The 13245-nt window shown below is 53.6% G+C and overlaps 5 protein-coding genes across 5 annotated transcripts; 4 read left to right on the top strand and 1 right to left on the bottom strand.

The window, feature by feature from the left end:
* Positions 1 to 7: 7 nt before the first annotated feature.
* Positions 8 to 2548, bottom strand: M409DRAFT_48981 (uncharacterized protein; the record flags this gene model as incomplete). The annotated part of the gene is made up of 3 exons (XM_033811104.1): positions 8 to 881; positions 1346 to 1503; positions 1556 to 2548. The coding sequence occupies 3 exons, from the start codon at positions 2546 to 2548 to the stop codon at positions 8 to 10; spliced, it is 2025 nt and encodes a 674-aa protein (XP_033674993.1).
* Positions 2549 to 3039: 491 nt separating this feature from the next.
* M409DRAFT_16376 (uncharacterized protein) lies at positions 3040 to 5598 on the top strand (the record flags this gene model as incomplete). The annotated part of the gene is made up of 6 exons (XM_033803596.1): positions 3040 to 3318; positions 3377 to 3896; positions 4224 to 4473; positions 4531 to 4770; positions 4825 to 5256; positions 5313 to 5598. 6 exons carry the CDS (start codon positions 3040 to 3042, stop codon positions 5596 to 5598), a joined length of 2007 nt encoding a protein of 668 aa, XP_033674992.1.
* Positions 5599 to 6005: 407 nt separating this feature from the next.
* On the top strand, positions 6006 to 7496 carry M409DRAFT_16375 (uncharacterized protein; the record flags this gene model as incomplete). The annotated part of the gene is made up of 3 exons (XM_033803595.1): positions 6006 to 6020; positions 6070 to 6823; positions 6877 to 7496. The coding sequence occupies 3 exons, from the start codon at positions 6006 to 6008 to the stop codon at positions 7494 to 7496; spliced, it is 1389 nt and encodes a 462-aa protein (XP_033674991.1).
* Positions 7497 to 7690: 194 nt separating this feature from the next.
* M409DRAFT_62246 (uncharacterized protein) lies at positions 7691 to 10183 on the top strand (the record flags this gene model as incomplete). The annotated part of the gene is made up of 1 exon (XM_033815087.1): positions 7691 to 10183. One exon carries the CDS (start codon positions 7691 to 7693, stop codon positions 10181 to 10183), a length of 2493 nt encoding a protein of 830 aa, XP_033674990.1.
* Positions 10184 to 10716: 533 nt separating this feature from the next.
* Positions 10717 to 12086, top strand: M409DRAFT_62245 (uncharacterized protein; the record flags this gene model as incomplete). Its single annotated transcript, XM_033815086.1, has 2 exons — positions 10717 to 11118; positions 11169 to 12086. 2 exons carry the CDS (start codon positions 10717 to 10719, stop codon positions 12084 to 12086), a joined length of 1320 nt encoding a protein of 439 aa, XP_033674989.1.
* Between the last annotated feature and the right edge of the window lie 1159 nt (positions 12087 to 13245).

The raw sequence follows: 13245 nt of genomic DNA, 5'->3' as shown, positions 1-13245 counted from the left end.
AAAACCATCACTCCCCACTAGCAGACCTCGTCCGTACATGCGTCATCGTACTCCCCCACTCATGGATCCTAGGGACACCCTCCCCTCCCCCTCCCGGCGTTATCGGCCTCTTCCTCTCCACCGGACTCCAATGCCTTTTGAGCGCATCCCCAATCGCCTCCACATCATCATCCCCCTCCCCCTCCCCACCAGCACCATCCTCCACAACCCTCACACCCCCGACCCGCGCCCTCTCCCTCTCCTCACTAATCTTCACCCCCTCCGCCTTCCGCCTCTCAAACTCCGCCACAAGATTCTTGAAATACACCTCCGCCGCCACCGTCTGACTGTACGCCAACGGCGTCCAATCGTAATTATTCTTCGCGAGCGGGTTCGCCCCCGCCGCCAACAAAATCCTCAGCGCCTTCAGCGACCCCGACGCCGACGCGTGGTGCAGCGGTGTATTCCCGTCCAAATCCCTCGAGTGCGGCGAGGCCGGGTAGTGCGGGTCTTGCAGCAGGATGGGAATCAAGGCCGTCGAGCCCGGCTCCCTCGCCGCGAGAGCTAGCGCATCCAAACCCTTCCGGTTCACGAACCCGATACACCGCGGGAACCTCTTCGCGAGCATGGTCCCGACCTCGAAGTGCCCATTCTGCGCCGCGAGCATCAGCGGCGTGTCGTAGTCCGCGTTGCGCGAGATTTCGTGGTTGTCATGCCCGGCGAGGATTAGGAGGTTGGCGATTTCGGTGAAGCCGTTCGCGGCGGCGAGGTGCAGGGAGGTGTTGGATTTTTCTTCGAAGTCTGGGTTTGGGAGGATGGTGGGGGTGTTTGTGATTATGCGGCGGACGAGGAGGGGGTCGTTGAGGAGGATGGCGCGGCGGAGGCGCGAGGAGACGTCGATCCTGGGGTGTCGTGTGTTAGTTGGGGTAGGGTTGGGATGATTTGCGGAGCGTACATCTCGTTGTCAACATGGTCGTGAGGTTCGTGAGGTTCTGTACCCGAGTCCTGCTCAAAGGGCAAGTGATGGTTGTTACATTGGTTGGAATGGAGGGGAGGAAGACGAGGTGAAGTTGGGTTGGTGGTGTAAGGCTCGAAAGCCACGTGGGGCTAACTATAAATATCGACATCGAACAGAAATGAGGATCATCTGGGAACATGTTTCTCTATCAGTCGTTCCTTCGAACTGGTTCTAATGGTTGAATGCGGGCTGTCTATAGCACAGAGTTGATATATGTACATATTGTACAGGCCGCCGTCGGCCGTCCCTCCTAGCAACACCAGGCTTGCCAGCACCGTCTTTGCGACAGCATGGATGCAACGCTAAACAGTATTCGAAGGATGCAGTGCACTGTCGTCGATCGCTCACTTCCTCCGCGACATCACCTTCGAGCACATATCGATCAGGCCGACCTTGGCCTCACTCTCTGGGAAACCTGATATGGCGCGAGCTGCCTTGTCGACGTAATCTTGCGCAAGTGCGCGCGTCTGCTCAATGCCGTCGCTCTGGATGACGAGGTCTCGTGCCTACAGCATGTCAGTATGTGTGACGGTCAGTGCTAATGATTACTGAACTCACCTTTTGCACATCGCCCTCCTCCGAGAATTTCCGGCCTACGAGCGTACCGAGCTCTTTGTTGTTTCTCCATGCGAAGAGCAGTGGAGCTGTGGCAAGTCCGAGTTCCAAGTCTGCACCCGCTGGCTTTCCAAGCTCTTGTCCACTCACGGTGTAATCAAGCATGTCATCCACCAACTGGAAGGCCAGTCCCAGGTTCTTGCCATACTGATAGGCTGCCTCGACGACCTCCATTGGATGCTCACCGAGCAACGCAGCCGCACGACAAGACTTGCTGATCAAGCTGGCCGACTTGAGGTATGTCTTTTGCAAGTAGTAACTGACAGTATCCTCCGTCCACACAGGATGCTTCTCGTCCAACGCGGTGTTCTTGAGCTGCATGAACTCTCCTTCCACAAGGTTGGCGATGACAGTCGCAAGCAGTTCTGTGACTTCCGGATCGCGTAATCGGGCAAGTGCGACTGAAGCTCTCCCGAGGAGGAAGTCACCCGCTAGCACAGCCATCTTGTTACCAAAGGCAATGTTCGCAGATGGGTTTCCTCGTCTTGATACCGAGGTGTCGATAACGTCATCGTGGAGAAGCGACGCAGTATGGATGAGTTCGGTAATTTCTGCTAATCGACGTTGAGAGGGACGTATCGAAGGGTCGTTGGCAAAGTCTCTGCTCTCAACGCTCGAGGCTGTGAGAGGTGAGTCGGGGTTTGTATCGTTGAGCACGGAGGACGATGTTATGGGTGCATCGACAGCATCTTTGAGACTGTTCTCGGATCGCGGACTTCGTGGCAGTAGCGCTGTAGCTTGCGACATCAGTAGCACAAGCATTGGCCTAATGTATTTGCCCTCAGACTGTGTGTAGTATTTCGAGACCGTATCCAGCATTGGATGCCCCGAGCCCAGCAGCTGTCTTATATTCCCCGTCATGAACTTCATTTCTTTGGCGACGCTCCTCAAAGGGTCAATGCCCATAGGTCCTGCTGGTGGAGGGCCATTGAACATCTCCTTCGCCTTCGATACCGCTGCCGCCACTGCGGACTGATTCCGACTTGAGGACTCATTGTAGCTTCTCCTCCTCGTGCTATGAAAGTTTCGATATGAGAGTGGCTTGTAGCATTCTGGACAGAACCTCCGTACGGATCGAGGTGGAAATGCTGGCGTTGAAGTGAGGGTTTCGAAAGTCCCAACAAGAGCACGCGAAGGTGCTGCTGCCGGCCTAGGCATATATTCGTCTCAATGGTGGAGCTGCGGAGACGAGTGGTGGTGTGAGGGTTGTTCGAGAGCTCGCGCAGGTTGTGAGAGGCGTGAAAGTGAAGGCGGGTGAACTCGGACGAGCTTCGCAATGGAGCAAACATCGAAATGTTCGGCTTGGGACGATGGATTTTGCGGAAGCTTCCTTAGCGTCATCGATCTGGACAGTCAGCACGATGCAGGTACACCAATCACGTCCGCATTCAACTCTGAGCCTCTTCTGTTTGTGACATTCTACGGAGATGGTGCAGCTCACGGTCACGGCTGCTGGGAAAGCCGCCGTCGAGGAGTACTGCAGGCTGAAAACTGCTGACGGAGAGGGAGAGGGAAATGAGAGGCTGGAGACACTTTCCAAGACTGATCTAGGCAGCCCTGTTGACCATCACGAGCTGGTCGGCATCTCCAAGTACCTGGTCGGAAAGCATCGAGACAGTTCTGAAGTCGCCAAGGAATGGCGTCTCGAAACGTTGTTGAAAGGTGCTGTCGTGTATCAGCCTCCTCCTCCGCCAAAACCTGAGAAGGTAAGCCACTTTGCACACCGCAGAACTGGGCAAGTCATATGGACTGACGGTATTGCAGTCACTCGAATACAAGGCTCTGATGCAGAGATTACGAGAACAAGAAGAACAGAGACAATACGAGCGCATGACAAATCCTCCAAGTCAGCCGGAGTCGTTCACTCAACACTTTCCCAATGCTCCCAAGCCCTTCGGCGCCGGACTGGATGTTGGCTACAATGCTGCCGATGACGTGGACGACGTGACCTTTGCCGACGTCAACCGCCAGATGGTTCTGATCATCAACGTGTTGATATCCATCATCTGCACCAGCGTGGCGGTGTGGATGGCCGCACGTCGTTGGAGCGTACCCGAACGCCTGGGACTGTCCTTCTCGAGCAGCACTGTAGTAGCTGTTGCTGAAGTCGCTATCTACATGGGCTACATCAGACGAATCAAGGACGCCAAGACCAGGGAGAAGAAGTCGACAGAGAAGAAGGAGATTGTCGACACTTGGGTGATTGATGCCAAGTCGTCATCTCAGCAAGCCAAGTCCTTCTCTTCCACTGCCGACTCTAGCGACACGATCAGATTCAGGAAGGGTAAACATCGTTGAGCTTGAACTTCACATCGTCTTGTTGAGACAAGGGTCGAAAGGACTTCATAATAACAAATCGAGTTGAGTACAAGATGCGAAGTAGTGTCTCGGTCTAGGAACGAGCTGCGGTGTTCCCTCCACGTCAAACTGGTACACGGGGGGATTCCTACTGACGGTTTTTCTGCGGCACCGGTTAGTGCGTGAAGATTAACCTACAGTAGTCCGGGGAACGCCTCTCTGGGGCATTATATTTCGTTACCTCTCACGACTGGCAAAATTCAATATAAGGTCCCTCTTCGGACAAGCTCCTCAAGGCACGCTGACTGGGAAGAGCAGGCGTTCAGAACCCGCGACGAGGATCACGCTTTGAACCAGCTTCGCAAGCTCACCACCCATGATATTTACCAGGATGGTATCGGCTTTCTTCATGAGGGCACACCCAAGCTGCTAGCAACGCAAACATCTTCTGCTCCCCTCACATCCTTCTTTCTCTTCAAATATCTTCACATGGCTTGCCCGAGCACGCAGTTCTACCAGAACGATTCGTACATCGCAGAAATCTGGTCATGGTTCGGAATTGGGTATGTTGAAACTTCGGTATGAGCTTACGTGGTATGCGATGACTGACCGATCGGTAGCACGCTGGTGGTCTTTGCCCGGCTCGTCCTCCGAATCTCGAGGGTCGGATTGAGCCGACTTCAAGGCGATGACTACCTCGCCCTAGCGGTATGGTTCTGCTTCGTGATGAAGTCCATCGCCCTTACTACGGTCTTTGAGTGGGGCTCGAATATGGATTATGGTGCCGCGCACGTCGGCGAGCTGGGCGACTGCCAGCTCGAAAGAGTACGGCGTGGCAGTGGTATGGAATTGCTTGCGTGGTCTGTTTTTATCCATAACTGAACTATACTTGATCTGTGGCTGATGGCAAACAGGTACACGTACTGCTCGATAATATGGGGCTTGAAGGGAATCGTTCTCTTCATGTTTCGTCGGCTCACGTTCACTCTCGACCGACCACGATACTTCACATTCGTGTGGGTTGTCACTGCTGCCACATATATCGCCATGATCCTCACCTTGACATTGGGCTGTCTCCCATTCCAACTCAATTGGCAGGTCAAGCCACCACCGCCTGCCAAATGCTCCCTCCGCATGCACGACGTTTACGTGTCGACCATCCTGAACGTACTGACCGACATTCTTATTCTCGCCATTCCGCTCCCAGCGCTATGGAAGATGAGCATCGACTTCTGGAAGAAAGTGGGCCTCGTGTTGTTGCTGTGCTCAGGCATTTTCGTCATCACCGCAGCACTTGTGAGGTTTGGCTTCACGCTGGTTGGCTCAACATCAGTGAATCTCAATCGGTACTCTTGCACAAATGCTAGCCAAATGTTACCTGACGACTGACCGGTAGCTGCAGTTGGTGCCAGCGAGAGACGACGGTTGGCATTATAGCGGTCAACGCAGCCGTGCTGCGATCGTGGTTCAAAAGGCGGAGACCACGCGGCGGTGCTGACCTACACGGGATCGAGGCGATGACCATGTGGCCTGAGATGGGAGATCCGGTTTCTTCACCTGTTATGCCGATTCTCGCCAAGTCTCCGGTCGTGACTACAAGTGAAGACACTACTGATTCTGCTTGGGACACGCCTCCTCACGGTTTGTCGATCGTTGCGAGCAGCAAGATGGAAGCCAGTATGGCTTAAGTTAAGAGGGTGTCGCAGTTGACTGACTGTTTCATGACGTTGGTGTTGGGAAGTCTGTTTAGATATTAGTTCAATCCGATCTCCGTACATATCTCAGTCCCGGGACTTTTTTGGTTTTGCAAGGATTCAAGGCGCGCGGGATGTCTCAGCGTCATCTCATATCATCCACCAGACGCCTTTACATGCAGTTTCAACTACATCACAGCGACCTTTCCTGCTTCACTCCCATTGTTGCAGATATGGAGGCCTTGCAAGAGAATGATGAAAGCCGCGATGATGAGGTAGCCGCGCCTCTCCTTTCTTCACGCGACAATGAAACCACAACGCCAGGCAAGAAACTATCCGTAGGCATCATTCTAGCACTCACATGCATCAATGGTGGACTCCAAGTGTTCTTTTCGACAGTCATGGCTAACCTATCTGTACGTTGTATACAGTTCTCCCTGGAAGCATGACTGACCAAGCATCCAGCCATACCTCCAAGAGCTGGGACTGTCCAAATCTGCAACAGCTGCCATCACCATCGCCTTACCACTCTCTGGCGCTTTCATAGGACCCACAGCCGGAGCACTTAGCGATCGTCTTCGAACACGATGGGGTCGAAGGAGACCTATGATTCTCGCGGCAGCAATCCTGACTATCGTATTTCTTGGCCTCCTGGCATGGACGGAGCAGTTCGTCCATCTGTTTGCGGCTTGCCCGGGCGCAGAGCCTTGTGACGATCCCAAAGGCAACATTTCTAAGACCACAATCGCACTCGCCATCATTTGGACACTACTCGTCAGCATCGCGGTGCAGCCAGTTCAAGCTGGCGTCCGAGCTCTCATGGTCGACATCGCACCAGCAGACGAACAGAGCCGTGTCAGTGCTTGGGCGAGTCGGATCCAAGGCTCATTGGCAATCTTCAGCTTCTTCGCCAGCTCGTTGAATTTACCTGATCTACCTGGACTGGGCCGCTTGACGCAATTCCAGGCGTTGACATGTCTGAATTTCATCACGCTGGGCGGCACAGTGTTGATTACCTGTGTCTTCATTGCGGAGAAAGATAGTCGCCGTATCTCGCTGCAAGCGAAGCAGAGAAGTGTGAAGGAGGTGTTCCGCCATATCTATCAGACCGTGTGGCATCTGCCCAAGAGGATTTCTGGGGCTTGCAAGGCGCAGTTCTCGTCGTGGTTTGCGTGGTTTCCGTTGCTTTATTACACAACTACATTTATTGGCGAGCTGGGTGAGTTGATGATCTTCTTGCGTTTAATGACTACCACTAATTATGTGGCACAGGCACCAAAGACATGGAAGTTCTGGAGAGTCCTGGCGATACGCTCGCCCAGGCTGGATCGCTTGGTAGCCTATCCTTCGCCATCGTTGGCTTCTTTTTCACCCTCACTTTACCAGTGGCATTGCCCTACGTTACGAAAAAGCTCGCTAGACGTTCCACCCAGGCGGAAGCTGATAACGAAGCCAACGACACCTCCAATTTCAGCTCAGAACCGCGTAGCCTCCTATGGCTCTGGCTCAGCACACAGCCCGTTCTCGGCCTTCTGCTCGTCCTCACGCTCGCCGCAGCCTCCCAATGGCAAGGCATCGTCCTTGTTGCTCTCGCAGGCTTGCCCTGGGCGGTCACACAATGGGTACCATGGGCCGTCATCGGTTACGAGACATCGAGACAGGGTCTCCAGTCCGAAGAAGATGAAGAAGATGCTGCAGACAGTCAGGCTGGAGCCATACTCGGAGTTCACAATATGGCCATCTCACTGCCGCAAGTGCTCTCTGGTGCTGTGAGCAGCGTGACGTATAAAATTTCTGAGGAGGCTGGAAGTCAGGTTCCGACGGCGTGGGTTCTGGCGATTAGTGGTGTTGCCGCGTTTGTAGCGGCTTATCTTGTTAAGCGGGTGTTGTAGACAAGAAATCGAGAACATTGAATCTTGAACCTTTGAAAGTCACGAGATGACGCGCTTTAGCGCGAAAGCGGGATTACTTCCAATCCATGTCATTGGAGCGCGCCACAACTCCATCCACAAACACATACATCCATCGACGACCAAAGTCGGCGCACGACGAAGGCGACAGAGCCAGATCAGATGACTTGGCAAAAATGGCGCGAAAAGACTTTCATCACCCGTTCCAACCATACGACATCCAGCAACAATTCATGGAGGCCATGTACGACTGCATCGAAGAAGGCAAAGTCGGTATATTCGAGTCTCCCACCGGCACTGGCAAGTCCCTGAGCTTGATCTGTGGAGCTTTGACTTGGCTACGCGAGCAGAAAAGAAAGACATTCGATGAAGCCATGGCGTCGGTCGAAGTGGATGATGATGAGCCAGCTTGGATGGCGGAGCATACACGAGAGACACGGAGTCGCGAGATACGCCAGATGAGAGTCGATTTCGAAGCACGGCTGTCCGCTGTGCGAGAACGTGAGAGGAAGTTGAAAGAGCGCTTGGCCAATGTTGCACCTCCTTCGAAGCGGCAGAAGCAATCGCATCAACCAGAGGAGCATGTGGACGACAAAGATCAGTTTGTTCTTGACGATTACGACAGCGATAGCGAAATAAATACCGATCAGGCCACAAGCTACTCATCACAGACAACCAAGTTGATGGAGAAGTTGGGCATGATGCCGAATGCCGCTGAGCAGAAAGGTGCTGAAGTCGTCGAAGAGCTCAAGATTTACTTCTGCTCAAGAACGCACTCGCAGCTATCGCAATTCACTGGAGAACTCAAACGACTCCATCTACCACCTGGTCTGCCACCAGATCAGGACGCCGACGAATGCGGTGAAGAGCCAACTGAAGAGATCAAGCACCTCACCTTGGGCTCTCGCAAGAATCTGTGCATCAACCCAAAAGTCGCGAGGCTTCCCAGTCAAGTAGCTGTCAACGAACGCTGCATAGAGCTACAGCAGTCAAACACTCCAGCGGACAGGAAATGTCCCTCCCTGCCGAACAAAGACAGTGAAGATCTGATGCTCGACTTCCGAGACCATGCACTCGCCAGTATCCGTGACATCGAGGATCTCGCAAAGCTTGGCTCAAGATTACAGATTTGTCCCTACTACGCATCACGACCAGCAATCAGTCCAGCAGAGATTGTCACCTTGCCGTACCCCTTGCTGCTGCAGAAAGCCGCGCGGGAAGCGCTCGGTATCTCGCTGAAAGGCCATGTGGTTGTAATTGACGAAGCACACAACTTGATGAATGCGGTCGAAGGAATATATTCTGCTCAAATCTCAGATCTTCAGCTCAAGCGGGCAAAGGATGGCTTGATCGTGTATCTGCAGAAGTTTCGAAACCGCTTGAAAGGGAGCAACAGGAGCTACTTGACGCAAGTCGTTCGAGTAATCGACTCGCTGCTTGGATTCACTGGCAATGTGGACAGTCAGAATAGTACCGGAGCTGCAACTACGACAAGTGCGCTGCTGGCTGGCAAAGCCGTGGACCAGATCAACTTGTCGAAACTCGTGCGATACATCAACGAGAGCAAGCTTGCCAGGAAAGTGGAGAGCTACATTGGATATCTTGCGCGAGAGGAGGCGACCAAAAGTCAGAAGCGCTCGAAAGAATCAAATGATAATGTTGCTGATGTGCCGACCCTCACCCACGTTCAGAACTTTCTACTCGCTCTCATGAACCCATCAAGAGAAGGAAGGTTCCTGTGGTCAAAGGAGAACGGGCAAGTCGTTATCCAGTATCTACTGCTCGATCCGTCCGAGCACTTCCGGGAGATTGTCGAGGATGCTCGGGCTGTCATCCTCGCGGGTGGTACCATGTCACCGATGGATGACTACAGACAGCAGCTATTTCCTTACCTGGACTCGCTGCGTACATTCTCATGCGGCCATCTCATCCCTTGCAGCAGCTTATTTGTGCGAGCAGTGACATCTGACGAAGTAGGTCCCTTGGAGTACAGCTTCAAGGCACGTAACGACGCCAGCGCTCAACGACTCGGAAGAGCGATCGAACAGGTTGCCAGCAAAGTCAAAGGAGGGCTTGTCGTCTTCTTTCCCAGCTATGGGTACCTTGAAAGCGTCACGAATCTCTGGCGAAAAGACTCGATTCTGGATCGGCTAAGCAGCATCAAACCAGTCTTCTCTGATAGCCGTACTGTCTCCGCCGAGGACACGTTCAGAGACTACAGCGAAGCGATTCGAACCGGAGGTAGAGGCGCTGTAATGCTTTCTGTCATTGGCGGCAAACTCTCAGAGGGCATCAACTTCTCAGACGATCTCGGTCGATGCGTGGTCGTCGTTGGTCTGCCTTATCCTAATTTGAAAACTCCAGACTGGAAGGCCAAGATGCAGTATCTCGAGGAACGCGCTAAAGAAAGGGGCGAACCAACTGGAAAGGCGAGCAGAGAGCACGCAGAGAATGTGTGCATGAGAAGTGTCAACCAGGCCATTGGTCGGGCTATTCGTCACAAGGACGATTGGGCGAGTATACTACTGTTCGATGCGAGGTATGCGGAGTCTCGAATACAGGCGAAGTTGCCGGGTTGGATAAGGGAGAGCACCGATTCGAAAGCATGTGGTTCAGTCTCGGACGTTGTAAAAGGGCTTGAATCCTTCTTTGAAGAGAAAAGGACGTGAATGAGGCGCTCGAAATACTGGACCCAACTAGCAACCACGCCAATTGATGCGAATTCCTACTGAACGTCTGATTGAAATGCGGGCACCAATCGAACATCTCCACGGGTCCGTACAGCAAGGCTTTCGTCCGTATAAGACGCAGCGGAGTCTATGGAGGAAGGGCTATCTTGACAGTATTACGAAGAAGAGTGGAAGACGACCCACTCCACCGTATTGTAAATTGCCAAATTCGGAAGGCCTAAGGCGGCGCTACACTGGACCGAAATGGCGCTATTAATGTGTGTCAATCCTAGGGCTGGTCGAGTGCTCGTTCACCTCGTATACCTCGAATTTTCACTCTTGCGGACACTGAGTCTCAGGATTAGCCAGTCCGGGGCCCCATCTTTCGATTGTGCTTCGACCTCGTTGATCTACAGCCTCCACTTGATCCAAGCGAGACGATCTAGCTAGAACGGGGTGCAAATTCAGGGACGACGGAGAATCTATATCTAGATCCATGTGCCCCCGATCCAATGGTCTTGCCAGCAAGCAAGATGGCTCTGATTTTCGCAGCAAGGCTTCTCCTGCTCCTTGCGTCCACCGTGACTGCTGTCCTCCTCCCATCTCAAGATGTTTTCTACACGCAGCCGGCAAACATCTCCAGCTACAACCCAGGTGACGTGATAAACACGCGCTCGATCCCAACGAACTTGAATGGTTTACTAGCTGGCGGTCCTTCTCCCTCGATCAAGGCTGCATATCAGTATCTCTACAGGACGACCGATAGTCTAGGAAATCCCGTTGCTGCTGTTACAACTTTACTGGTTCCCCACGGCGCCGACCCGTCGAAGTTGCTGGCGTATCAGACTGCGTATGATTCTGCCAACAATGATTGCAGTCCTTCGTATGCGTTGCAGGCAGGCGCCAATACGTCAGCTACGTCGGACATCATTTTCGTGAGCATCCTAAGCTACTGCTCCAAGTGTACAGACCTAACATGCCATAGATCACCGCCGCTTTGGACCAAGGCTGGTACGTCCTTTCACCAGATTACGAGGGCCTGAACGCCCACTACACATCGGGTCTCATCTCCGGTTACGCAACTCTCGACTCTGTACGTGCAGCCTTCAAACAGACCGCCGCCAGCGGACTGAGCACCTCAGCAAAATACGCCATGTGGGGATACTCGGGCGGTTCACTGGCATCAGAGTGGGCGGCTGAACTCCAACCATCATACGCTCCCGAACTCAAATTCCAAGGAGCTGCACTTGGCGGACTCATACCAAATGTACAGAACGTGCTATCGACCATCAACAAAGGCCCGTTTGCCGGCTTGGCCTTCTCCGGAATCTATGGCTTGAGCAAGGCATACCCTGAACTTGCGGCCTTTCTGGACGCAAATCTCGTGCCTTCGAAGAAGGACCAGTTCTATTCCACTGCGAATGGGTGTCTCAGCCAAGCGTCCTCGCAGGGTGCATTTCAGGACTTGTACTCGTACTTCACAACGGGCAAGGCCGCATTCTCACAGCCAGTTCCTCAGTCTGTTCTTTCCAAAACGGGAATCATGGGAACTCATGGCGTTCCATCGATCCCGTTCTTCGTTTACAAGGCCGTCGCGGACGAAGTGAGCCCTTCGAACGATACGGATAGTCTCGTCAAGACACTGTGCAGCAGGGGCACGAGTATTGAGTACCATAAAGATGTCATCGGCGAGCATATCACGGAGGCGATCACAGGGAGTGCGAATGCCTTGGCGTGGATTAGCGATCGTCTTGAGGGGAAGGCTGTAAGTACTGGGTGTACGACGGAGGTCGTAGCGTTGACGTCGGTGGATTTGGAAAGTGTTGAGCAGTTGGGAGGGGAACTTGTTGCTTTGCTGCAGGATTTGCTGGGTGGGAGGTTGGGGCCTGCTTTCTCTGGGTGAGGAGTATGAAAAGGGAAGGAGTGAGAAACGGGACTTCTATCGTATCGACCCAAAAGGGGAGTCTAAAGCTTCAAGCGACATAGTCCGGAAAGACTGAATGATCCCACGGCTCACTCTCCTGAATCAGCTCCCATCCCAAACCAACTCCGGTCCCAGCCACGCTCGCTTGCGGCACAGGTGCTGCAGCATGATAGATCCTCGTGAACGTCACCTCACTCCAGTACTTGAACGGAACGCCCGCAGGCACAACCGCAGTATCACCAGTGCCTAACGCAATCGTCTGCCCGTAAATCTCTACATGTAACATGCCTTCCAACACTTGAAAGACCTGCGCAGCACTCTGACTCCTGCACTCGCGAAGAGTCTCATTCGGAAGTTTCGCCCGCACGGTGATGGTTGTTATCGTTAGGGCCCCCTGAGATTCGTTGCCGGACATGTAAAGCTGCATGACCTGGCCAAGGGAGCGTTGAAGATACCTGGGACCCCAGCCCCCGGCGACAAAGTACGGTGCTATCGAGCCCGGAAGGCTGTTGTTGCCTGTGTGCCAGGGGGAAGAGCGGTCAGTAGTGCCGTTGATGAGGTTGAAGTTTGCCGGGTAGTTGGTCGGATTGTAGTCATAGTAAGCTCCGGTCGCTTCCATCAATTTCGTTATGTTGGCGGGGAGAGGGTTGTCGGCGGGAAAAGGGGCGTGATCTTGAGGCTCGTAGTTCTCGCCAACAGCCTGGTAGAAACTGAAACCTCCTGGTGTCACCGCCCCTATCACCTCCGTATCCGGCTCAAGCAGTCTGAAAGAATGGTTGGTATAGGGTGGTATGCTCCCCATGTCTAGAGGCGACAGGCGGCGAGTCTCGTTCTGGGCAAAGAGCTCAATCACCCCCTTGACGACGAAGAACGTTTCGTGATAGCGAGAATGGTAGTGCGTGGGCACACGGCCGCTGACCTGACCGTGCAGTGTCAAAAAAGACAGGGCACCCGCCGTTGACACGTTTGTGGCCGGGAAGCGGAGCACATAGCTGAATGCTTGCACGCCATAGCCGTAAAGATGTGGAAGGACGAACGGGCGGACTGTATCAGGCTCCGTGTCGACAATGAGGGGGTAGTACGAGGTGTTTGTCGTGTTTTAAGCGACCAGAAAGGCTGCGCGTCCTGTCTTCGCAGT

This window comes from Zasmidium cellare, assembly GCF_010093935.1.
Source record: "Zasmidium cellare ATCC 36951 unplaced genomic scaffold M409scaffold_1, whole genome shotgun sequence".
NCBI classification, from domain to species: Eukaryota; Fungi; Ascomycota; class Dothideomycetes; order Mycosphaerellales; family Mycosphaerellaceae; genus Zasmidium; species Zasmidium cellare.
This window is presented reverse-complemented; position numbering and strand designations above follow the sequence as displayed.